We start from the raw sequence: 25,613 nt of genomic DNA, 5'->3' as shown, positions 1-25,613 counted from the left end.
TATTCAAGAAGGAGTTGGATATATTTCTTAAGGCTAAAGGAATCAAGGGATATGGGGAGAAGGCAGGGACGTGGTACTGAATTTGGATGATCAGCCATGATCTCATTGAATGGCGGAGCAGGCTCGAGGGGCCAAATGGCCTACTTCTGCTCCTATCTTCTATGTTTCTATGTTTCAAAACAGTTCTTAATTAAGACACCAAATAAAAAACTATAAACAGTGCCTGGTTTTGAACAGTTAAAATTAAGTAAATTAAAATACATTTAAATTCAAAACACAGTAAAATATATACAGTAAATGAAAATGTCAATATTTATGTCACAATCATTCTCATTAAACTGCACATTCTTCTGGCTTTTCACACTCCCCTGGCCTCTTGCACCTCAAAATTCTAACTACTAGTGCAACTCAAAGTGGTTGTTTAGAAAGTAAAATGACTATTTGCATATCAAATTATGTTTCTACCACCGAAGGAAAATTCAGGTTTTTGCACAAAACTATTCGTGACACTACTGATAAATTCATCAGTGACTTCAAGGAAACTACCACCTCTGGTTGTGAAATTATTTAATTATTCATACTATCTTCATTATACTTGATATTAATAATAACATTATCAAGACTTTCTGATTTTCACCAGTACCTTAACATGGACAACAAAATCTTTGATAATCTCTGAATACTCCTTAGATGATGCATTAGCAGGCCTTCCTTCTGAGTTGAATGCAATTATCTGTCCCGGAATTTGAACAGACTCTAGTATTACAGAGCGGTTGGTCTTTGGGTGAACTGTCAATTCACAAAGAGGTCCAGTTTTCTCCTGCAGCACAACATATTTGATCAGTATGATAGTTTGACCCTTGAAGTACATTTCTAATATAGAGTATTAAAAGTTATACAATATATGGCACAGGAATATACAAAATGGATGATAGTCTCTTTCTCTCTCACTCTCTCTTGATATAAATTAGAGTAGTGTAAAGTCTGTGGGTTGTTTAGTTAATTAATACACAGACTACCAGAGTAACTTAAAACAGGACTTTACTATTCGAAGGTCAGGGCGAATCTGCCCAATAAATCCTGACACAGCACTTATATACCGGTGTGGTCACCGTCGGTATTACAGTATACAGAAGCCAACAAAGTAGTGCAACACCTAAAGTAGTTCTCTTAAAGGTGGACGGTTACATACAATAGTTCTCTTAAAGGTAGACGGGTACATACACTACAATCCTCCCTTTTTAGCTTACAACATACTGATTCCCCATTAAACATACATTATAACATATATACAACTTTATGCAAGACAGTTCACAGATTCAGTCTCTCTGGAGGTTTCCGGACTCTGTCCGGATAACGCCTCGGTGGTGTCGTAACTCCCGGCGGGGTAGCAGGTGCTTCTGGCAAGGTCGATTCGGCTTGAAGGACAGTGTCAGGTTCATCTGATTCCAGTATTACCAGATCGGAGGTAGGTGTTCTGGGTATCTCTGTCTCAACATTAACCGTGTAAGGTGGTGGAGTAGGTTGGCCATTTGTGGCTGACCCTATGATCTGGTCAACATGGCGCCTTATTATACTGTCCCCAATGTCCACCGTATACATCAACGGCCCTAGCCTTTTTCCGATAGTTCCAGGCTGCCATTTCTCGGTACGGTAGTCCCGGGCCAAAACTTGTTGACCTATCTGAAAAGATCTAGTTGGCCTTTCATTCATGCCCTGGAATTGCCGGTTCTCTACGTCCCTTCTGACGTTTGGCTTAAGCAAATCCAGCCGGCATCTTAGTCGTCTATTAAAAAAACATCATGGCGGGAGTTTGATTTGTGACCGCATGTGTTGCATTCCTGTACGCCAACAAGAAGCTATCCACCTTATGTTGTAAGTTAATGGCTTCATTACCCATGGCCTTTATGGCCTTCTTGAAGGTCTGGACAAACCTTTCAGCCAATCCATTGGAGGCGGGATGGTATGGGGCTGACGTGTAGTGCTTAACCCCATTGCTCTTTAAGAATTTCTTGAATTCTTCGGACACAAATTGCGGTCCATTATCAGAACAGATCTGTTCCGGCAGTCCATTCCTAGCAAACATGGTCCTTAACACTGTGATGGTTTTTTCCGTGGTGGTGGTGGACATCTTTATTACCTCCGGCCACTTGGAGTGTGCATCCACCGCTATTAGAAACATTGAGTCCATAAATGGACCAGCAAAGTCGATGTGTACCCTTTGCCAAGGAGATGAGGGCCACTCCCATGGATGCAGTGGAGCCTGTGGTGGCGCGTTTTGGACCTTCTGGCATCCTAGACAGCTCTTAGTGATTTCTTCGATGTCCCCATCAATGCCTGGCCACCACACGAACGCTCTTGCTAGGTTCTTCACTTTCACTCCACCCAGATGTCCCTCGTGCAGCTCCTTTAACACCTTCTGTTGAAGTTTGGGTGGAATCACCACTCTAGATCCACACATCAGGGTTCCTCGACACACTGACAGCTGTTCTTTTCTCTGCGAAAATGCTGGCAGCGTTGGTTCGCCCTGTGCTGGCCATCCCTCCACCGTTAAATCATAGACTCGTGAGAGAGTCGGGTCATTTCTTGTTTCGTTTTCGATCATCGAATTTGTTACTGGTAGACATTCCACTATGGATGAGTGGAACATCTCTACTGGGTCCACTGTAGTCGCTTATTCTACTATCAGCAATGGCAAGCGCGATAACCCATCAGCATTTCCATGCTGTTTGGACCTTTTGTATTCGATGTCATATTGGTGTGTCCCAACTAACACGGACCACCTCTGTAACCTTTGCGCTGTCATGGTGGAAACGGCCTTGTTAGGGTTGAATATGGACACCAACGGCTGGTGGTCTGTCAGTAATGTGAACTTCTTGCCCTGCAGGTAATGATTGAATTTCTTTACGCCCCACACAAGGCTGAGGGCCTCCCTATCTATTTGAGCATAATTTCGCTCCGCGGAGGTCAATGATCGGGACGCGAATGCCACTGGCCTTTCCGAGCCATTTGGTAACTTGTGTGAAAGTACTGCTCCAATTCCATAGGGGGAAGCATCACAAGCTAGACGAAGAGGTAACGTTGGGTTGAAATGAGCCAACACTTCTTCAGAGGTAATCAACGCCTTGCTTCTGCGAAAGGCCTTCTTACATTCCTCACTCCACTTCCATGGTACTTCTTTCCGCAACAGAGCATTCAGCGGATGCAGCACCGTGGATAGATTCGGCAGAAACTTGTGATAATAATTAATCAACCCCAAGAATGATCTTAACTGTGATACGTTTTCCGGAGCGGGGGCCTTCACGACAGCTTCTATCTTGTCAGGTGACTTGTGCAGCCCCTCTCGGTCAATGACATGACCGCAGTACGAGATCTGTTTTTGGAAGAACTCACATTTCTTGCGATTAACTCGAAGGCCATATTCCTTCAACCTAGTGAGCACCAGTTTCAAATTTGTGAGGTGTTCTTCCTCGTCTTCTCCCGTAATCAGGATATCGTCTAAGTAACACTGCGTGCTTGGAATTCCTTGTAATACCTGCTCCATGGCCCTCTGCCAAATTGCTGGAGCCGAAGCTACCCCAAAAACCAGTCTATTATAACGATACAAGCCTCTGTGTGTGTTGATGGTGAGGTACTGACGCGACTCTTCCTCGACTTCCATTTGTAAGTATGCCTGTGCCAGGTCTATCTTGGTGAAGTGTTTCCCTCTAGCCAACGAAGCAAAGATATCTTCAATCCGTGGAAGCGGGTATTGTACCGTGTGAAGCACCGGATTCACTGAAGTCTCCGCAGATGCGGACCTTCCCCGGTCCCCCTGGCTTGTTACTTGGTGAAGACTTCATGACGGGAACAATGGGCGTGGCCCACTCACTCCAGTCCACTTTTGACAGTACCCCTGATCATTCAAGTTCTTCCAGTTCTGCCTCCACAGCAGGTCGTATCGCGTAAGGTACCGATCTGGCTTTGAAAAATTTTGGGCTTGCATGTTCTGCAATCTTAACCTTTGCTTTAATTCCTCGCAGTGTTCCCAGTCCTTGCTGGAATACCTCTTTAGCTTCGTCCAATATTCTGGACAACCGTTCAGGTTTGACATCTTCCTTTCCGGAATCTACCGTCATGGTGTTTAGTGAATGCCAGTCTATCTTTATTTTCCTGATCCACTCCCGTCCCAGAAGTGGTGGACCTCCCTCAGGCAACACATACAGGTCCATCCTTTGGTGATCTTTGTCCTTGTATCTCACCTTGACTTCTATCTTTCCGATGGGGTATACTTTGTGCCCCGTGTATGTCTGCAATACTAGTTCCGTATCCCGTAGGGGAATATGCTTGAATAACTTTTTATAATCATGCTTATTCATGACCGTCAACGCCGATCCGGTGTCCACTTCCATTTTCACTTGGACTTTTGCAATCTGTAGTGTGATCCAGATAGCTTGTCGGTCAGCTTCATTACTCACATTGTGAATTCTCAGACTATCCAGTTCCTTGCAGTTGGAGTGTGAGTCCGAATTCTGTTCTTCCGGACTCTTCCTAGTCACCTCATGTACCTTTCTGTACCTCTTTTGTGGTGACTCATTATTGTTGGTCTTCTTTCCTGACCGGCATACCTTAGCTATGTGACCGAGCTTGCCACATTTCCTACATTCCTGGTTTTTAAACCAGCATTGGTTCTGGTCGTGTGTTGTCTTCCCACAACGATAGCATTTCGTTGTACCCGAAGTAATTTGCTGCACACTGAGTGCCGCTGCCTTTAGCTGCATTTCCGCCGTTCCTTTCGCTGCGGCTTCGTTCGATGCAGCAATAAGGACAGCCTTATCAAGTGTAAGATCGTTCTCTTCGAGCAGTCGTTTTTGCGTTTCTTCCTTCGATATTCCGCACACGAATTTGTCTCTGAGTGCCTCTGCCAGATTTTCCCTAAACTGAGTGTTTCGCTAGCCTACGCAGTTCAATCAGGTACTCCGCGTTGCTTTCCTCTTTCCGTTGCGTTCTCGCGTAAAATTTGGATCGTTCCACTAACATCAGTGGTGCGGGGTTAAAATGATCCTTCAGGACAGCAACAATATCATCGAAAGTCTGATCCGCCGGTTTAGCTGGTGCTAGTAGATGCTTCAAGAGCCCGTATGTCTTCGCGCCCATCGAGTTTAGCAAGGTTATAGCTTTGTCATCTTCTTCTATTTTATTGGCCTCACCATAGATCTCAATGCGTTCCACATACGTGGCCCAGTCTTCTACCTTGGAATTAAAATCGTTGATGTTACCACGCTTAGGCATCTTCCTCTCTTCCTGATAACACCACGGATTATTTCTTTAAATTTTCTTTTTTTTTTCAAGATGGCGGTTCCCGCGAAAATGGCGGTTTCCCGCGCTTATCTTCTCTCCCCGCCCACTTCAATGGCGGTTCCCCGCTTCTGTCTTCTTCTCCGCCTAATGGCGGCTTCCCGCGTTTCTTCCCCTGGCGGGAGGGGTACACTTTCCCCACGGGTGACGGCCGCTGGCTTTCAGGTTCACAGCCTGCGCGTCGGCTTCAGTGCTTTCCCTTTTCTCGGCAGGGCAACCGGCGCTGGGTACACCCCGTTGACGGCGAACAGTTTCAGCCGCTGGGCTGGCTCTCGCTCGGTTCCCCTTGCTCGGGCTCTGTCTCTCTCCCGCTCGCTCGGCTCTACCGGCGCTGGGTACACCCCGTTGACGGCGAACAGTTTCAGCCGCTGGACTGGCTCTCGCTCAGTCTCCCTTGGTCGGCTCTGCCTCTCCCGCTCGCTCGGCTCCCAATCGCGCCTCCCAGCCCTCTCGCAGTCCGGTGCTTCCCTCCCCGGCTGCGGCTGAGTTTTTATATCTTCCCGCGCCTACGCTCCCGGTCGCAGCGCTTCGTGGCTTCGGTCACTGCCCGGCCTTTTTCGCCGGTCGCGGTCTAGCTGTCTCACGACGCCGTTGCGTCCCCAGCCTGTCTGTACCGCGGCTTCCTTGTTCCACACTGCCCCAGTCTCAGCGCCTCTGGGCCTGACTTCTGTCCGGCTCCTTTCCCCCTCGACCGTGGTCGAGTGCACCGCCCTTATCCTCCGGTTATTCTTTTTACTTTTCCCTTACTCACAGTCACCGTGGCCGGCTTGCTTCTCGTGCTGATCGGCTCACTCCTCACCGTGGCAGAAGGGACAGTCAGTGCCTGTTGCTGATGGAAGTCTTTGTCTCTGAATTCTTCCTCCTTTCCAGCTCTGCAGACTCGAGTTTTCTCCCAGCAGAATGACGAGGGCGGTTGCCTCTTCTCGACGCTCGTTAACTGCTTCGGAAGTATTGTTGCCGCAGGGTACGATCGGACTTGTCGCCACTGTAAAGTCTGTGGGTTGTTTAGTTAATTAATACACAGACTACCAGAGTAACTTAAAACAGGACTTTACTATTCGAAGGTCAGGGCGAATCTGCCCAATAAATCCTGACACAGCACTTATATACCGGTGTGGTCACCGTCGGTATTACAGTATACAGAAGCCAACAAAGTAGTGCAACACCTAAAGTAGTTCTCTTAAAGGTGGACGGTTACATACACTACAAGTAGCAGCAACTTTTGGTAAGACAGTTAAAAGTATTTTATATTTAGTTTAATTTGCACACTCAAATTAAATGTAATATAACTTGGTATATTAACTTGGCTCCCTTTTAATATGGTGAGTACCTAAGATAAGACCTATAGTTTATGAGATGGAGAAAATATATCAGCAATTAAGCTAATTTGTGCACGCAAGATTTAATTATCATACTTCAAATCTATGCTTTCAGCATAATTAATAATTGTCTACATTCCACAAATATAGGACTAGTAAGTTTTGAGTTATTGGGCAAAGTTAAGCATTTACCTAATTTGCACATGCAAAACAGATCAAATTCATATCAATACAATCTGTTATTGCTATTTTCACAATAAATGTACGTTCCAAATTTGTAATGTTACGGTTGCACTTATGAATTATTAATCTGAGTCTCCTTAAAAACTTTTCACCTGCCCTCTCGGTCCTCACCTCCAACATGTGCGAGGAGATCATGGACCTCTTTGAGACCATCTGTTCTGCTGCCTCTGCTGCTTCCTTCCCTTCCCTATGTCCACCTAACCAAACCTCCCCCCAAGCTCCCCCTTGCCCAGCCCTCAACCCATGTCTTTTCTAGTTTCTCTATCTCTCCTCATGCCCTCTCCAACATCACCTTGCTCATGAGACCCACCACCTGCTCCCTTGACCCTTTTTCCACTAAACTGACCCACCTAACAGCCCTAGCTGACATTGTAAACGGTTCTTCTCCTCAGGTACTGTCCCCCTCTCTTTCAAAATTGCCATCATTACGCGCCATCAAAAAATCCACGCTCAACCCCTCTGACCTTGCAAACTACTGCCCCAACTCCAACCCCCATTTTCTCTCAAGTCCGTGAATGCATTGTCACCTCCACATCTCTATGCTTGAATCTATCTAATCAGGTTTAAGCCCTTTCAACAGCACCAAAACAGTACTAACCAAAGTCACAAATGACAGCCTCTGACTGTAACAGTGGTGTACTATCCCTCCTTATGTTTTTCAAACTCTCCGCAGATTTTAACATGATAAATCCCACCATCCTCCTCCAATGTTTCTCCTCCGTTGTCCAGGTCAATGGGGCTACCCTCACTTGGTTCCACTCTTACCTATCTGATCGTAGCCAGAGCTTCTCCAACAATGGCTTCTCTTCCCATCCCCACACCATTATCTCTAGAATCCCCCCAAGGACCTATCCTTTGCCCCCACCTCTTCTTCATCTACATAACACTTAGCAAAATCGTCTGTAGATATTGGATCAGCTTCCACACATACACTGACGACACCTAGCTCTATCTTTCCACCACCTTTCCCGACCCATCCATTGCTTCTGTGCTGTCAGACATCCAGTCTTGGATGAGCCGTATTTTCCTCCATTTAAACACTAGGAAGACCAAAGCCATTAACTTTGTTTCCTGCCACAAACTCCATCCCCTTGTTAATGGCAACATATCCATTCCCCAGCCACTGTCTCAAGTTGAATTAAACTGTTCACAACCTATGCATCCTATTTGCCCCTTAGCTGAGCTTCCAAATATCCTTTCCATCACAAAGACCACATACTTCCACCTCTGTTATATTGCCTACCTCTGCCTCTAACTCAGCCCATTTGCTGCAGAAACCCTCATCTACACGTTTATCACCTCAAAACTCAACTATTTCAATGCACTCATGGCTGGCCTCCCATTCTCCAACACTCTCCACCCCCCCCAACCCCCCATAAACTTCATCTCATCCAAAACTCTGCTGTCCATATCATATCCCGCACTGTCCTACTCACCTATCAACCCTGACATACAATGCCTCCAATTTAAAATTTTCATCCTCATGTTTAAATTCCTTCATGGCCTTGCCCTACTTATCTCTGTAACCTCCTCTATACCTACAAGCCCCTAAATTCCACTCCTCTGACTCTGGCCTCTTGTCACCCCCTCCCCCGCCCATCTTGTCCCACCATAGGTAACCATACTCTTAGCTACATAGGCCCCACACTCTGGAATTCCCTACCTAAGCCCATCTATCTCCCCATGTCCCTCTCCTCCTTTAAGACCCTCATTAAAACCCACCTCTTCCCTCCTAATAGCTCCTTTTTTGGCTTAGCATCTGATTATGTCTATGTGAAGTGCATTGGGTGTTATTCTATGTTAAAGCTGCTACATAAATGCAAATTGTTAATGAATACATGCAAATATTTAAGCAGCTGCACATTTACAGAATCTGTAGGAATGGTTCTGACTCAAATTCTGACAGAACAGTTATACAACTTTTGCCTGCAAAACAGCTGGGGCTCCAACGCAAAATGTGACCGAAAAACACAAATAAATCAGTCAAGCGTAGGTCGATAATTTCTTGCATTATCGACCTTTCAGCTTTCTCTGCCTTCCTACCCTAAATGACCTTCCCAAAACATGTGAAATTGGATTACAATTTATTGTCTTCTGCTTTACTAATCACTGATACAATATGGCTAAATGTCTTGAATTTTCTTACCGAACCATTGACTCGATTATGATCAATAGCAAGAGCTAGAGTTGGGTTAACCACACTGCTGAATACTTGAATGCCTTTCTTTTTGACAGAAACTTCAAAAAGAGCTTAAAAACAAAGTGAAATTATGTTAATATAGTCAAATCATAAAGATCAGAAAAGATTCAAAATGCACTTGTCAATAGATTTCATTGCTAAGAGGAGTCACGTAGTGTCTTTGAGCCCAGCGGCTGCCTGTGGATTCAGTTCTAACTAGCTAGGCTGATTAAATTGGGCCCTTTAACTTTTCAACAATTACACTCAGGATTGAAGAAAATGAGAAGAAAAGTAAAGAAAGTAAAAATGAGAAAGAAGAATAAAAAGAGAAGAAAAGTGAGAAGAAAAGAGGAAGCAATAAAGAATGCATGAAAAGAAAATGAGAAAAACGGAAGAGCATTTATAGTGCACAGCTTAGTGCAATATACAAACTATGGTTAGTATGTAGTATACTGTTGAGATACCGCGGCAAACGTGGGAGTTGAGACCAGAGCTAGTAAACAGAACAGCTTTTTATTTCAGCCTCATGGCAAAACAGGAACTGGAAGAGCCCGCGCCTGACTTAAATACTCCCCAGACAGGAAGTGCTCCCGGCAGCCTGTCCCTGTGGGAAACAAGTTGCTGGAGGAAAGGGCCCCCGGTTGGGGGTGTCTGCTTAAACTGTCCGTACCGCCGTGAGCGGATTGTGTCCAGTGGTGGTGTGTCGCCACAGAGCTCCCCCCAGAATCCGCTTAGGAGGAGTGGACGAGTCGTGACGGTGGTCTGATGGTTCTGCCGCAGCGGCTCTGCGTGATCGCTGGTCTAGTTGGCGGGGCCTGGCGGGTCGCCGCCGGCTGTGCTGGCTTGCTGGCGGGACGGCCTCTAGTTGGAGGCCGGGCCACGGGGACCTGTTCCCCTGGTTCTGTGTGTGCTGGTTTGAGCCGGTCGATGGAGACTGTCTCGACCCTGTCGCCAAGTCGCAGCTTGAAGACCTTGTCCCCGGTTTGTAGTACTTCGTACGGTCCGTCGTACGGGGGTCCGCGGTGCGCGTCGTGTCGCACGAAGACGAAGCGCGCCTGCTGTAAATTTGGCGGAACGTGAGGTACGAGTTCGCCGTGTCGGTTGACCGGAAGTGGGGCGAACTGCTGAGTGGAAGAGAAAAAGTTGAGCCGCTGCTAGTCGGCCGACCAAGGCGTGGTAGCCTCCGGAAGGAATTCGCCTGGGACGCGCAGCGGTTGTCCGTAGACTAACTCCGCTGCCGAGGACTGGAGGTCTTCTTTGACCGCGGTGCGTAGGCCTAGTAGTATCCACGGTAGGCGGTCAGTCCAGGTACTGTCCTGCAGGCCGGCGCGGAGTGAGGCCTTGAGTGACCGGTGGAAGCGTTCACAAAGCCCGTTGGCCTGCGGGTGGTACGCCGTGGTTTGGTGGAGCATCACACCGAGGTTGCGTGCTGTGGCCGTCCAGAGTTCGGAGGTGAACTGGGCGCCTCTGTCGGAGGTTATGTCGGCCGGTACGCCGAACCTCGCTACCCACGTGTTAACGAACGCCCTGGCGATGTCGGCTGTGGTGGTGGAGGTCAGCGGCACTGCCTCAGGCCAGCGTGTGTAGCGGTCGACCATCGTGAGGAGATAAGTCTGGCCTTGCGATGGCAGCAGGGGCCCGACGATGTCGACGTGTACGTGGTCGAAGCGGCGGCTGGGTACCTCGAAGTCTCCCAGGGGTGCTTTTGTATGCCGTTGTACCTTAGCCCGTTGGCAGGCGAGGCAGGAGGTGGCCCAAGTCCGAACATCTCTGCTGAGGCCGCGCCAGACGAAACGCTGGGAGAGGAGTTTGACGGACGCGTGGGAACCCGGGTGGGAGAGCCCGTGGAGCACGTCGAAGACGCGGCGGCGCCAGGTTTCAGGGACGACCGGCCTGGGTTGGCTGAGTGTGATGTCGCAAGTAACTGCCGTGGCTTCGGGCCCGTGCGCGACCTTGGCTAGGCGTAGCCCTGGCAGGCTGGTAGCCGCCGAGAGCAGGTCTGGGTCCGTGAGCTGGGCCGCTGCTAGTTGCGCATAGTCGACCGCGAGGTGATTCGCGCAGATGGCGGGACGGGAAAGGCAGTCGGCGACAACGTTGTCTCTACCGGAGACATGCTGGATGTCCGTGGTAAACTCGGACACGGCCGCGAGCTGGCATTGCTGCCGAGCGGACCAGGGTTCGGTGTGCTTGGCCATCGCGTATGTGAGTGGCTTGTGGTCCACGTACGCGGTGAAGGGGCGGCCTTCCAGGAGGAACCTGAAATGGCGGACCGACAGGTGGAGCGCGAGAAGCTCGCGGTCGAAAGTGGAGTATTTGACCTCCGGGGGGCGCAGTTGGCGGCTGTAGAAGGCAAGTGGCTGCCACGCGCCATTAACCCACTGCTCAAACACGGCCCCGACCGCGTGGTCGGAGGCGTCGGTGGTGAGCGCGACCCGGGCGTCGGCCCTCGGGTGCGCGAGCAGAGTGGCGTCGGCGAGCGCATTTTTGCTGGCATCGAAGGCGGCTGACGTGTCAGTGGTCCAGGCTACGGCCATCTTGCCGGATTTACCTCGGAGGGAGTCGTATAGGGGCTTCATGAGGGCTGCAGCTCTGGGGATGAACCTGTTGTTGAAGTTCACCATCCCGAGGAACTCCTGGAGGCCCTTGATGGTTGTGGTGCGGGGGAACTGCTGGACGGCCTGCACCTTGTTGGGCAGGGGGACGGCCCCAGCAGGGGTGATGTGGTGACCGAGAAAATCGATCTCGGTTAGGCCGAATTGGCACTTCGCCGGGCTGAGGATGAGCCCGTGTTGGGCTAGGTGCCCGAACAGGACGCGAAGGTGTTCGAGGTGTTCCTGTTTGGAGGAGCTGGCCACGAGAATGTCGTCTAGATAGACGAATAGGAAGTTCAGGTCCCGCAGGACCGAGTCCATAAGGCGTTGGAAAGCCTGGGCTGCATTCTTGAGGCCGAAGGGCATCCTCAGGAACTCGAACAGGCCGAATGGGGTGATGACGGCCGTTTTGGGGATGTCCGCGGGGTGTACGGGGACTTGGTGGTAACCGCGCACCAGGTCGACTTTGGAAAAGACGGTTCGTCCGGCCAGTCGGGCCGAGAAGTCCTGGATGTGAGGCACCGGGTATCGGTCGGGGGTGGTGGCGTCGTTAAGGCGGTGGTAGTCCCCACAAGGGCGCCAGCCTCCGCCGGGCTTAGGGGCGATGTGGAGGGGCGAGGCCCAGGGGCTGCTGGAGCGGCGGATGATGCCGAGTTGTTCCATGGTGGTGAACTCGGCCCGCGCGATTTCCAGCTTGGCCGGGTTGAGCCTGCGGGCGTGGGCAGAAATTGGAGGGCCAGTGGTGGGGATATAGTGCTCCACCCCGTGTTTGGCGGCTTTGGCCGAAAAGGTCGGGTTGGTGAGGGCGGGAAACTCGGCTAGGAGTGCCGAGTAGTCGTCCACGGCCCTGGCGAGGCAGTAGGTCGTCAGGCCGGCCGAACGGTCCGGGGTAAAGGCGCCGGGGATGGTGGCCATAGTGTTGGCGTCGACGAGGCGGTGCCTCGGAATGTCGACAAGGAGGCCGTGGGCGCGTAGGAAGTCGGCGCCGATGAGTGGGCAGAGGACCTCGGCGGTGAGGAACTCCCAGCGGTAGCGGCGGCCCGCGAGGTCGAGCGTGACCATGCGGGTGCCATATGTGCGGATGTCCGAGCCATTGGCGGTGGCCAGCGTGATACCTCGTGTGCCGCGTTGGATTTCGAGGGCGGAGGCGGGGGTGATGCTGTGCTGGGCCCCTGTGTCGCACAGAAATCGGCGGTTGGTTCTGTCGTCAGTGACGTACAGTAGAGGCCCCTTTTGCCCCACGGCCATCGCGGGGGCCAGTACGGGGGGGGAATTGAAGGTACACGGTGGCGTGCAGCGTTGGGCCTTAGTGCCAAAACGGGTGTGGTAGTAACAGTGGCCCGGAGTGGTAGGGCGGGCGGGCCTGGTGGGCCGGGGAGACCGCGTGGTCGTTGCCGCGAGGTCGGGCGTGACGTCGCGCGCGGACTGTGCAGAGAGCAGCCGGTCGGCCTTTTCTGCTATGTCATTCAGGTCCGTGGAGCCGGACTCCACAATGAGCGGGCGGATGCTGGCGGGAAGTTGCCGAATGAAAAGCGTGCGAAAGAGGGCGCCGGGGGGCTTGTCGTCTGCGAGGGACAGCATGTGGGAAAGCAGGTCTGATGGTGAAGCGTCACCGAGACCGGGGAGGTCAAGGAGTTGGCAGTGGCGCTGGTAAGAGGACGTTTGAAATTTTTTAAGGAGCGCAGCCTTCAGATGTTCGTACTTGCCAGTCTGTGGTGGGTCCTGCAGCGCTGCCCAAACTTTGGGGACGGTAGCGTACGTGAGCGAGGAGACGAGGTAGTCGTACTTCATGGTGTCGCCTGTGATGCCTTTCAGCCGGAATCTGGACTCGGCTTGAACGAACCAGGCTTCGGCCAAGTTTTCCCAAAAGTCTGGTAATTTAACCGTGACTGCGTTTGTATCCGCCATGCTAGCTTAGGATTCGTCCTGAGCGTCGGGGTCACCAGTGTTGAGATACCGCGGCAAACGTGGGAGTCGAGACCAGAGCTAGTAAACAGAACAGCTTTTTATTTCAGCCTCATGGCAAAACAGGAACTGGAAGAGCCCGCGCCTGACTTAAATACTCCCCAGACAGGAAGTGCTCCCGGCAGCCTGTCCCTGTGGGAAACAAGTTGCTGGAGGAAAGGGCCCCCGGTTGGGGGCGTCTGCTTAAACTGTCCGTACCGCCGTGAGCGGATTGTGTCCAGTGGTGGCGTGTCGCCACAATACAGAGTAAAGATCCATCTACTCTGCCCCGACAATAAGCCCCAATTACAGATCACTCCCATGGCATCTTTTGCAACACTTCTTTCTCACGTCTCAAACCCACAATCCTTGTGGCCTTTCAGAGTGAGGTTCCCGTGAGGAACTGCGTTGCCTCCATTACATAGTGTTGTTACAGCCAAATGACAGTGACAATCACCCCTCAGTCTGAGTTAGGTTCAATCTTAGGTTGCAGCAGTGAGGACAGCATGGGCAATTTTCCAACTTTGCCCTGCTGGGAGGAAGCTTTGCCTAGTGGCAGCGCATATCACAAATTCAAGCATGTGCAAAGTAGATAAATGACCCTTAATGTACCAATCTGATGCACTACATAGTTTGAATTAAGTTTATAAGTATTGGCCCGTATTTTCTGATGCCTACGGGTGTGTACGGGCTGTGTACACACCTGTGGGGACAACTGAAATGCCGGTTTCAGGCATGCGAAGCGCATGTGCTGAAAACCGCCATTTCCGATCTGTCAAGAATGCTCTTGACAGATCGGACGCCTGCTATAGAGAAGGGCCTCTGAGGGTGGCGTGTTCCGCTTTCTGCAGAACCTCCGCTTGCAGAAAACCCTTAGAAATCTTACGCCTGGTAAAAGCAGGTGTAAGGCCTGCTTTTACCAGCATAAGAGTTGAAAAAAAGTAAAAAAAATATTTTTCACTCATTTATAATTTATACTTTTAAAAAAGGTAAGTTTATATTTAGCCCAGTTAAAAACTTTAATTATTATTTTTTTTTAATTACATTTTTGTTTAAAATATTTAATTTATTGTAATTTTAACTCATTTTAAAAACATGATTTAAAAAAAATATATTTAATGTTTTACTGTGTTTCTGGGGTGATCTCCATTCATAGATTTGACAGGTCTATCTGTCAAAAGTATGAAAGGAGATTCCCTTCTCCTATTGGTTGGCCTGGCCCACGTGATCCCAGGGACGCTTGCGAACTGCATGCGCCCCTGGGATACGTGGACCCTGCGCATTTCGACTGTGGAGAGGCCCAGGAGTGGAAGTGTCCGGACTTCGGGAGCCCTCAGGTAAGTTCGTAGATTTTTTTTCGATAGGAGACATCCACACGCAGGAAGCCTCCTATCGGAAATTACAGGCAATTATCTTCTACTGACATATTTTGATCCTGCAATGGACCTATCTGAGGTCTTAATAGTATTTGATGTGAAATTAAAACACAGAATATACTGTAATGCAGCTATGGAATTTATTTTTGGTCCATGGACTATGAAGGTAATTACACTACAGTATTTTAGTTTATTTACTGGATTATAATCCTTTATAGTGGGCTCTCAACAGTAGTTTTTAAAATGGGAAAATTCCATTGATTGACCAAAAAAGCTGCTCGATTGTCATAGAAATCGAACTGATTCACTAAAGTCCTTCAGGGAAGGGAACCTGTTATGCCCTAGCTGGTCTGGTCTACACGTGACTCTAGCCCCACATGATGTGGTTGACTCTTAGGGCTGGATTTTGCCAGCCCTGGGGAGGCGGGTTTGGAGGCGGGACTGCCGGGAAAATGGCAGAATTTGGGGGCGGATGCCCAACCCGCCCCCAACCTGACTCCATGCCATCTTGCCAGGAGGCAGGTAGCCGACCCGCGCCGGGTCCCACCTCCTCAAGGCGGGAAGGGGATTAATGCCAATTAACTGCCTGTTAACAGGTAGTTAACAGGCAGTTTTTTTTTGGCTAATCCCTATTTTGAGCCCTGAAGTGTGGGCTTCCCGACGGCTCCGAACCTCACCAGGGTCAGTGAGGCGGGCCGTCCGTCTGCGGGGGTCGGAGGGGCCGAGATGTCCAGTGTGCAGGTGAGTAATGGGTGCATGTGTGCAGAGGTAAGTGTGTGAGGTGTGTGTTAAGTGTTTTAATAAGTTTTACTTACCTTTACTTCTTCCTGCAGGCTTACTCCCGTCAGGTCTTAGGAGTCCCTCAGCTCACCAGCACAGAAAGCAGAATGGCCGCTGAACTGTGAAAAGCTGCAGCCTTCTGCTTTCTGGTCAGGAAGGCTTTCTAATTGAGTCTTGAGTAAAGACACAACTTAGAAGACAGATTGTCAGTGTTTGACAGCTTCACAGAGCTGTCAAACAATGACATTTCATCTGTCAAAAGCTCTTGACAGATGAAACGGCACTCAATACAATACAATACAAATCGCTTTATTGGCATGATAAGGTACATCTTATGTTGCCAAAGCATCAAAATACATTTATGGTTGAACACATAAACGCGGTTCCATTCATACAGTGTATAAACAGGTATATCCCTGAGTTTATAAATATATTTTCGCCTTGTTTATATATACTCTTGTCTTAGTTTACTGGTTGTCCCTCTGTTCATGGCAAGCTGTAACATAGTGTGCCGCCAGTGTTACACAGCTTCTCTCCTCCCCCAGTAGGAATGGGAGTTTTTGGTTGTCACTGACGTCACCTGTAACTGGCTTTCCCTTAATTGGCCTGCTAAGCCCGCTGGGCGGGCTTAACAAGGTCAATCAAGGGAAAATAGCGTGGGTTGGCCACAAGTCGATGGAGGCGGGGCTAAAACCCAACATGTGGGAGTCCCGCTGCCAAAAGCTCCCCATTGACAAAATCCAGCCCTTAATGTCCACAGGGTAACTAGGGATGGGCAATAAATGCTGCCTTGCCAGCATCATGCACATCTCCCGAGTTTCATTTCCATTGACTTCGGCTACAAAATTCGGGTCCGTAGCACATGTTGTTTGGATGCTATGAGTGCCATTTAGGTTCCAAAACGGTGTCCGCGGTGCGCTTCTGGTGCCAGCCGTGCTGGACGCCATCTTGGTGAGGGCGTTAGCACATGCGCAGGGAGTGTACGCTGGAGGTATGCAGAGTAAGCAGATCGTGACGTCACGCTGATTTGAGGTCAGCGCTGCCATTTTGGAGCTCAACGCTCCAGCAAACACCCTCTCTTAAACACGCACAGCTGAACATGTGTTCAGCAGCAGGAAGGACCCCCCCCCCCTCACCAGCGCTGTTTAAAGGGGTCATCAACTACTTACAGGTTAGTTGCTGACTAATTTGTACTGACTGTTGCTATGATTGTAGAAGTGTTTGGTGGTTTCTAGAGTTCTTTAAAGTTTCTAAAGTCTACAGGGAATGGTGTGGCAGGTGCTGAAGGACTTAGTCCTGACTTAATGGATTCTGCACAAATCACTTGCTCCCAGATATGGGTGCAGTATTAGGCATTCCACTTGGACTACAGCATGACAGGGAGAATGAGCTGAAATGACACAGAGCATGACAAGATGCTAGCAGAGTGAGGAGAGAGAGAGAACACTCCCAGCAGGAGGCCATATCTGCCCAGGCTTTTCAGGGAGCAATTTTCCTACCTGAACTTCAGTGAGGAACTGTGGGAGAAATTTTAACTCCAAAAAACAGTTGGGTTGGGATCGGGTGGGAGGTTAAAGTGTTAGTTGGTGAAATTGGGTGCCTTTGCACCTCCCATTAGCACCCCCTGATCATGACGTCATCGCCGTGCGCATCGCCCTGGACCTGAAATTGACTCGAAATGCACAGTACTGGGCGAAAACACCGACAGCTGCAGGCGGCATGCATCGGGCAGCCGGCCGCTTCAGGGGCGGTGATTAAAGGCGAGTTGGCCAAGGTAAGTGGGAAAAAAAACTTGCCTTTCCTGTTCTCGTTTTTTCCGCGGGTTCCTGCCCACGATTGATCAGCCCGCCACTCTGCCTGAGCTTCCGTGGCAGCAAGCTGATCTTGCATGACAGAAGTCTGAGCTTCCACTGCAGCACCCAGATGTTGGGTGACTTCTGCTTGTGCTGCAATGGAAGCTGAGACATTGGCCATCCAACGCTGTATCATGGTTGAGTCCACAAGTGTGCTAACAGAGTTGGCCACCTCTTCCATGCTAGAAAGGATGGGCTCCAAGCTCTGTACAAAACCCTGTGCCAAGTTGGTGCCGGACTCTTCCATGCTCCTTCACATTGCACGCAGGCTTTCCTGCAGGCCTACCAATGCACCAAGTATTTCATTGGGCAGACCCATTAGCCTTCTTCTGTAGCCCACCCCACTGATGTGCTCATCTGAGTCCTCTGCAGCAGTACTCATGTGCGACTTTGCCCTCGGCGAGCTGGCACCTGCGCTACCCTTGTCCCCTGCCCTGGCTGCAGGCCACTCATGCCCGGTGTCTCACCACGTGCAGATCCCTCCTTTAAGCTATCCAAGCTGTTGGCTACATGTGCGAAATCGAGCGACGGTGTTTCCTCTTCATCACTGTCTCCCTGCTCTTCCACCTGTTGCTCTTTCACCACTGCCGGCCAGGTTGCAGTTCTTGGGTATCTGAAAGGAGAAAGACACAAGAGTAGCTTTGTGGCGAGGGGAGGGGGGGAAAGCAAGAGGTGCATGCTTACACCATCTGCAGCTTGTAAATCAGAAGAGATTGGGGGAAGTGAGGTATGAGGAGAATACCATCATCATCAATGGTTTCAGCTCCACCATTGGCCACGGGCTCAGCAATGGCCACTCCAATGATGGCGACCACTGTCTCCTTAATCAGGGTAAGGACATGCAGCCGTGCTTGTCCCCTGCCGGTTAGCTCCGGCTGCCTCCGGTTGTGCGCCAACTTGCCCTGCAAGAGAGCGGGTAGTGTGTCAGTGAGTGTGGTACAATCTGTTTGGGTGATGTGCCTGTCATGGTTGAATGGCTGGGAGTGTGTGAAAGCTGTGAGATGTGGGTGTGAGGCTTGCAGCAGTGCTAAGTGTGAGAGTGGTGAAGCTTTGAATGTTAGGTATGAGCTGTGATTGATAGAGATTGTTGGTAGTTGAGTGATGGATGTGTGGTGTATTGAGCAGTTGCTGAGGCTAGTGATGCAGTTGGTGAGATATGGCATTTGAAGATATATTCACTGACCTTGTCCACTTGTGTGAGGTCATTGAACCTCTTGCAGCCCTGCATCCAGGTCATTGGGACTGACTCTTGACATTGACCGCCACGGCTATCTGCTCCCACTGCCTTCGCAGAGTTTGTCTGGAGGGCCTCCTGGCCCCCTGTGGATAAAGGGCCTTGCTCCTCCTCTCCATCTCCTCCATCAAGGCCTCCAGTGCAGCACCAGAGAACCTTAAAGCGTGCTCTCTCCCCAGTTGTGCCATAATTCACTCTTCTTCCTGCTCAGACTCTCTTCCACAAACAGTTCCAGCACCTGCTCCAGCCAGAATGCACTTCCCCTTTAAGAGGTGCAGACTGGCTTTACGTAGTGCAGGCTAGCTTTAACTGGTGCTAGCCTCACACAATCTTGTGCCTCCTGCTGAGGTGTGGAGCCATTCAACAGCGTGGTTAGCGCTGGCTGCACGCTGCAATCATGTTACTTAGCAGGCTGCACGAGGTTGGCGTATTGCCTACATTGGAAGCAACGGCCGCGGGTTAATCACGCATCGTGATCCCCGCACCCATTTTCAGGGGCTACCAAATTTTGCCCCCTTCAAATGTTGAAAGGCTTGCTCCATATAAAAGTATGATAATGTGCGTGATATTTTTGTCGTTCTGTATATTCCTGTTTGTCAGTGAGTAGACAAATCATAACAAGAAACGGACAGCATCAACCCTGAGATTGGACAGGCCTAAATCTTCATCTTCCCCTATTGCCTCAGTGCTCTTACAGACAAGGTGTCCACGGTGAGCTCCTCAAAGGGAGTTAAAGGATTTTAATTTCTGGGCCTCCTCCAGTTCTTGTATTACGTGCAATAGTCTTGAGACGCTGCAAGTTGCAACAGCACATACCAACCTGTAGCTCATCCTGTGTTTCTGTAAGTGATGATGCAGCTTAGTTATAATAGAATGATTTGTTGTATGGAACCCTTTTACCGTATCCATGTGCCAAGGGCTTAAGTGTAGGTTGTAGCTTGGATGTATCCCTTGTATGATAAGCAATGGAAAGAATAGTAAGGTTGTCTTGAGTGCTTTGCTTGCACCAGCAGTAAATGAGTAACAGGTTGACGAGCAACACGTTGTGGCATACATAATTGGGCAATCTACCTGGGTTGGGTAGCTCTATCTTAGCTGCTTTCTTAAACTTGCTCTCTTCTGCATCTGTTCCCAGATCCTGCAGGCACTAAAAACAGCCACCTCCTGCCACTGCTGTCCTCGGAGGAGAGTACCCTGGATTGCCATAAAGAGTAATTCTCCTCTCAGCCACCTCATGCAATAGCATATCCACTATGCAACCAATCAAATAAGGAGCAAGTGTTGAAGTAGTGCGGGACTCAAAACCCCTGTTTGATGGCTGACAGGTTTAGGTGCACTGATGAGAAATTAGAAAATAAACTATTATGGGACCTCTTTCACAGTATACTGTTTGGATAGGTCTACCTACCCACAGGAATTAAAGACTTGAGGCCAAATACCAATGACCCCACTCCACCACCATAACTATGGCAGAGTGGCAATCACGCTCCACAGTGTACTTAGAACCTGACTGTGCTGGAATATCCAGGGTCAAAGTAGGGTCAGGAAATTTAAATAAATCTGGTGGACACCCGTGCCAGTATGAACCCTAGCCATCAGCTGGGAGAGGGGGTGCTGGGCAGCAGGATGTAGTGCAGAAAAACTGCCTAAGTGATAAGGATGCAGCATGATTTTCTAACTGCCACAATTGATGAGATCGACCCGCTGTATCAGAGGCCCATTTTATTCTTCTGGGGTGTTCCAGGCCTATGACCCTGGCCGAGACATCCCCTGTGGGACCCACTTCTGCCATTGAACTGAATGCCAGTATTTTGCCGGTAGCCTGCACACTCAGGGCAGAGGAAATGGAAGCAGTGAGGGATCCATGGATGATGACATCCCGTCGGCTCTACCTTGTTTTTACACATCAGTTTTTTAATCAGGTGAATGTAAGTTCCATCGCACTGTTCCTGCCCCTAGCAGGAATTCTCAGACTTAGATCTTCGGGGCGGAAGCCTGCTGTTTCTCATTTCCCATCCTCATCTGTCTATTCGCACCTCTTTGAAACTAGCACTCTACCCCAAGACCTGAGAAATTGTGTCGATGTAAATGTGTGATGTAGTGCTGTAGAGTCCCATCAACTAATGATACTGCTGAACTTTTAATTACGATGTGGTACGCACTGTTCAGCACCAGGGAGAGGTATAAGAATATATAAATCTGTGATCAGCACCAACAGGAAATAAACTTGTTTAATTTACAAATGTTTAAAATGTTAGCTATTCATATCTTATCACAAACAGTAATTTCTATGCTATGGCATTTACTAAATATATAATTCTATGGTTGTACACATGTAATACTTCTGCAGTGGGAATATGTTAATAGTATTTTATATTTTATCTTGTTTTGCACAAAGATTTTTAAGAAGATCAATAGCTGAGTAACTTTGATTTTAACGATGTCTAATTTGTAGATGAGCTGTAAAATTTGTAATAACAGAATAATGAAATGAGTGTTGGGAATTTCAGACATTTTTTACTGTGAATGAGTCAATGTTATTATTCCAAACTGTTGACAGGTACATTAATTAGTTTACATTAGGAAATTGATGTAACTACTGGCAAGTCTTATAATTATTTTGCTAACTCAGAATATAAATAGTATATAACTTCTTGTAATTTGGTATTTTGATACTGTTCATTCCTTACCACTCAGAGTAAGGGGAAATTGATAAAATGTTAATAAAAATTCAGCATGCTCCATTACCAATTATATAGCAACATTGCATTCTTATCTTTCATACCATTGTGATCATCCTTCTCTGCAATAGCATCCACAGTGCCATCTGGCATCAGACGTATGAACTTTCCTGTTGGTTTGCAGTAAAACTGCAAAATCCTCCCTGCCTTGAACTTCCACCTCTCAGCAGCCCACTGATTAGAGAGATAAAAGCACTACTAATTTATGGGCCAATCAGGGAAGTAAGATTTAAGTCAACAAACACGGACTTTTAAAAATACAATCTGTGTTTAACTGTTTGATGCTTCTGCAAAATCTAATGGGCTTTCAACATGTTTACGTGAAATTATTTCATGAAAGGGAAAAAGGGTTTCTTACAATTTCCTTTCTTCTGAATTCCAGCTCATGTTCTGTAAAGATAAAAAGATGACATCAGTTTCCATTAAGCAAAATGCAGAAGCGTCTGTTCATAATGATAACAGAGCACTGCTTATTCACAAAAGAAGCCATCTGGTGAAGTTGGTACTGGATTGTCTAGGCACTTACTTGCCGGAAAGGTGAAGTTGTCTGCAACGTATAGTTCCCGTGCAATTTTGCCATCATCCTCTCCCTGATCCAGCCATCTGTCAAAAGAAAATTATATACTATACACTATTTGCAATGTGTTAAAATTAACATCTGGCAGAAGGATAGTAATCTGTAGGGCAGTTGAAAAAATGTAATGGGGCAAATATATAACATGTCCATCACACATTAATCATTTTTTTCCTGCTCTACCACCAAACCAGTATAATATGAGTAGATCCATGAACAAAATAAGAAAACTTGATGGAAAGGGGAGCAAAGTATGCATAAATTATAAACCCTCTCCCAAAAACTGTTTGAAATTTTTAGATTTTAGATTTTTAAATCTAATCTTTAGTAATTTTCCAGGTATGGTAGATAAGGTAGAAGCAGATGAGCACCTGGGATACAGTGATAATAATATTATTCAAACTGAAATACTCATGAGTGACACAAAACATTGTTTTTAAAAAGAGCAAACTTTGAGAGAATGCAAAATGAACTTAAAAAATTGGAAAAAAATAATGGCAGCAATTACATTAGAAAAATGGAAAGTGTTTAAGAAATTGTTGATGAGATTACAATCAAAATTTGTTTCAGCCAAATCAAAATCGACTAATTTTGACCCATCTTAAGTAGGGATATAGAATGTAATATTAGGATAACCAAAAGGCTTCCAAGGAATCCAGTAGACAGAAACATTGGATAAATTATAAAGACAAGTAAAAGCAAGAGAAAAAATTAGGAGAACCCAAATGACTGTTGAGAACGTCGCAGATAGCAAATACATTCCAAATATAATCACAGTAAATGAAAGATGAAAGAAAATTTTGGTTCATTTAAAAATTATAGTGGGAAACTCAAATCCAGGGACAGTAGAATCATTAAATAATTCTATTACATCTATCTTTGCTCAGGAAGAGGAATGAAAACAGGTGTCAGATTTCCAGGAACAACAGGAGGAACTGGACAAAATGCAAATAAGAAAGAATATAAGAAGGTTATAAGAAGTTTAAATGCTCTTGAAATAGATAATAGATAATTTCTAGCCTTAAATCTTAAGGATAGGTAATGAAACCAGTAAAGCTTTAGCTGACATTCTTGTAAGATTGATAAATTGGAGACAGTTTCCTTAGGATTGTGAGTTCCTAACAGAAACGCCATTTTTAAAAACTTGCAAGCGACATCCCTGGAAATTATAACCAAGTTTCACATTTGTAGAAAAAGTCTTTAAAATGATCTTTACAGATCTACTAGGTAATCACTTGGAAACGCTTGGCTTGTTAAAGGATAGACAGCATAGATTCAGGAAAGGAAAGTTGGGGCTGAAAATCCACAATCTTTTTTGTGGATCTGAGTGGCAGCAGATTTTGGGAGGGAATCGATTCTGCCGGGGATCCGCCCTGTTTGACATATGCCAGTTTCCTCAGGCAGTGGGAGCAACTTCATCTTACACCTGCCCTGTTACTCATGATGTGAGGAAAAGAGGCGAGACTGTGGAATGACAGCATCCATCAGAATTCCCACCATTTCTGCCTCTGCTGCCCCCAGTGTAATGTATGTTTGCATGAAGCAGACAGAAATTACTTGCCATGACTACATCCTGGCAGAAGTGGGTTCCATTAGATTTTGAAAGGCTGGTTTTCTTATACAGCTGGCTGTGGTGCGATTGGCTGTAATATGGGTACCAGCCTTGCTCAAAAGGGCCAATTACTGTCAGAAAGAAGCTTCTTCATGCAGTCCTGTGGCCGCTGCAGCAAAATTCCTCTTTCTACCCCAACTCCCATAGTGGGTGCCATACCTGTACCAATATTGATATAGGCACTTGCACCTTATGTAAATTCCCCATACCTCACAAAATCAAATAAGGCCAGCAGACGAAGTCCCAATCTGCCATGATTACAGTTGCAGAGCAGGACTCGTGCGTTTCGAGGCAGTCATTTTTAATTACCTGCTAGTTTTTTAAAAACTGTTCTGGTAGTAATGGATAGAGGCAATGCAATTGATATTATGTGGCCTAAAATCCACAGGTAAAACTGAAATCAATGGGAGTCAAAAGAAAAACCCTCCAGTGGCTGGAGTCATACCCGACATAAAGGAAGATGCTTATGTTTGTCACAGGTCAGTCATTACAGCCTGGGACATCACTTTAAGTTCCATAGGGAAGCTTCCTCAGTCCAACCAACTTCAACAGCATCACAATGACTTTCCCTCCATCATAAGGTCAGGAGTTTACTGAAAATTCCATAGTGTTCAGCTCCATTCACAACTCCTCCAATAATGAAGCAGCCCATGCCAACCTACTGCAGGACTTGGACCAACAAGTGTCAGGTAATATTTGCACCACATAAGTGACAGACAATGACCATCTCCCTTAGGCTTTTCCCCCTCATCTTCAATAGCACCACAATCACCGAGTCCCCCACCGTCAGTCTTGGGGGTCACCACTGATCAGACGCTAAACTGGACCAACCATATCAACCCTGTAGCTTCAAGAGAAGGGTAGAGACTCAGTGCTCTGCAATAAGTGGTTCACCTCTTGACCCCCTCAAAGCTTCTCCATGGTCTATGAAGCCCAAGTCAGGAGTGTGATGGAATACTCACTACTTGTCTTGATACGTGCAGTCACAACAACACTCAAGAAGCTCAAGGACAGAGCAGTTCGCTTGATCGGTGCCCCTGCCACTGGAATCAATATCCACACGCTTCAGCTTTCATTTATATAATACCTTCAATGTATAAACAACCCAAGTTGCTTCATAGATGGTGTATGAGAAATAAACACTGAGGTAGGAAAAGAAAGATTAGGAGGGGTGACCAAAATCTTGGTTGGAGAGACAGGTTTAAAGGACGCTTTTAAAGAAGGGAAGTGAAGTGGAAAGGTGGAGGGGGGTTTAGGGAAAATGTCAGAGAGTAGAACCTAGGCTGCTAATGGTTCTGTCATCAATGGTGGGGCGATTAGAGGGGGTGCACTCGAGGCTGGTTTAAGAGGAACAGACAGGTTAGGGGAGGAATAAAGAGTTGGAGGACAGAGTGGAGATAGGGAAGTGTGAGGCTATGGAGAAATAGGAAGCCAATAGAGGGCAGGGTCGATGGATGAGCAGAACTTACTGTGGGACAGTATAGTTGCAGCAGAATTTTGGACAAGTTGGAGCTTATGTAGGGTGGAGCATGGGAGGCCACACGGAGAGCACTGAAGTAATTGAGTCTACTTGTAAAAAAGGCATGTATAAGGATATTAGCACTGGAGTGGCTGTGGTGGGGTGCAGGGAGGCAATGGAGGTGGAAGAAAGTGGTCTTCGTAACAGAGAGAATATGGCGTCTAAAGCTCAGCTCAGGGTGAAACAGGACGTCAAGCTTGCAAACTATCTGATTCTGCCTTAAAGAATGGTTGTGGAGAAGGATCAAATCAGTGCTAAGGGAGTGGAGTTTGTGGTGAGGCTTGTGCAATCTTCAGTCCTCCAGATGTTGA

The 25,613-nt window shown here is 47.8% G+C and overlaps 1 protein-coding gene across 3 annotated transcripts in view; it reads right to left on the bottom strand.

Annotated features, from left to right (window-relative positions):
* The window catches only part of LOC147114887 (oxygen-regulated protein 1), a 265,992-nt gene that overhangs the window by 38,431 nt on the left and 201,948 nt on the right, over positions 1-25,613 (bottom strand). For all 3 annotated transcript variants that reach the window (XM_085992956.1, XM_085992954.1, XM_085992955.1), the window contains 5 exons: positions 22,124-22,200; positions 21,956-21,987; positions 21,642-21,771; positions 9,046-9,149; positions 644-820 (listed from right to left, as the gene is read on the bottom strand). In XM_085992956.1, the coding sequence (XP_085849082.1) occupies positions 644-820; positions 9,046-9,149; positions 21,642-21,771; positions 21,956-21,987; positions 22,124-22,200 (520 nt within the window). The remainder of the gene's footprint in view (positions 1-643; positions 821-9,045; positions 9,150-21,641; positions 21,772-21,955; positions 21,988-22,123; positions 22,201-25,613) is intronic.

Source organism: Somniosus microcephalus, chromosome 7 (assembly GCF_052327205.1).
Source record: "Somniosus microcephalus isolate GS21.2 chromosome 7, FLI_Smic_1.0, whole genome shotgun sequence".
Lineage (NCBI taxonomy): Eukaryota > Metazoa > Chordata > Chondrichthyes > Squaliformes > Somniosidae > Somniosus > Somniosus microcephalus.
Note: the sequence above shows the minus strand (reverse complement) of the source record. Positions and strands in the feature narration are given on the sequence as shown.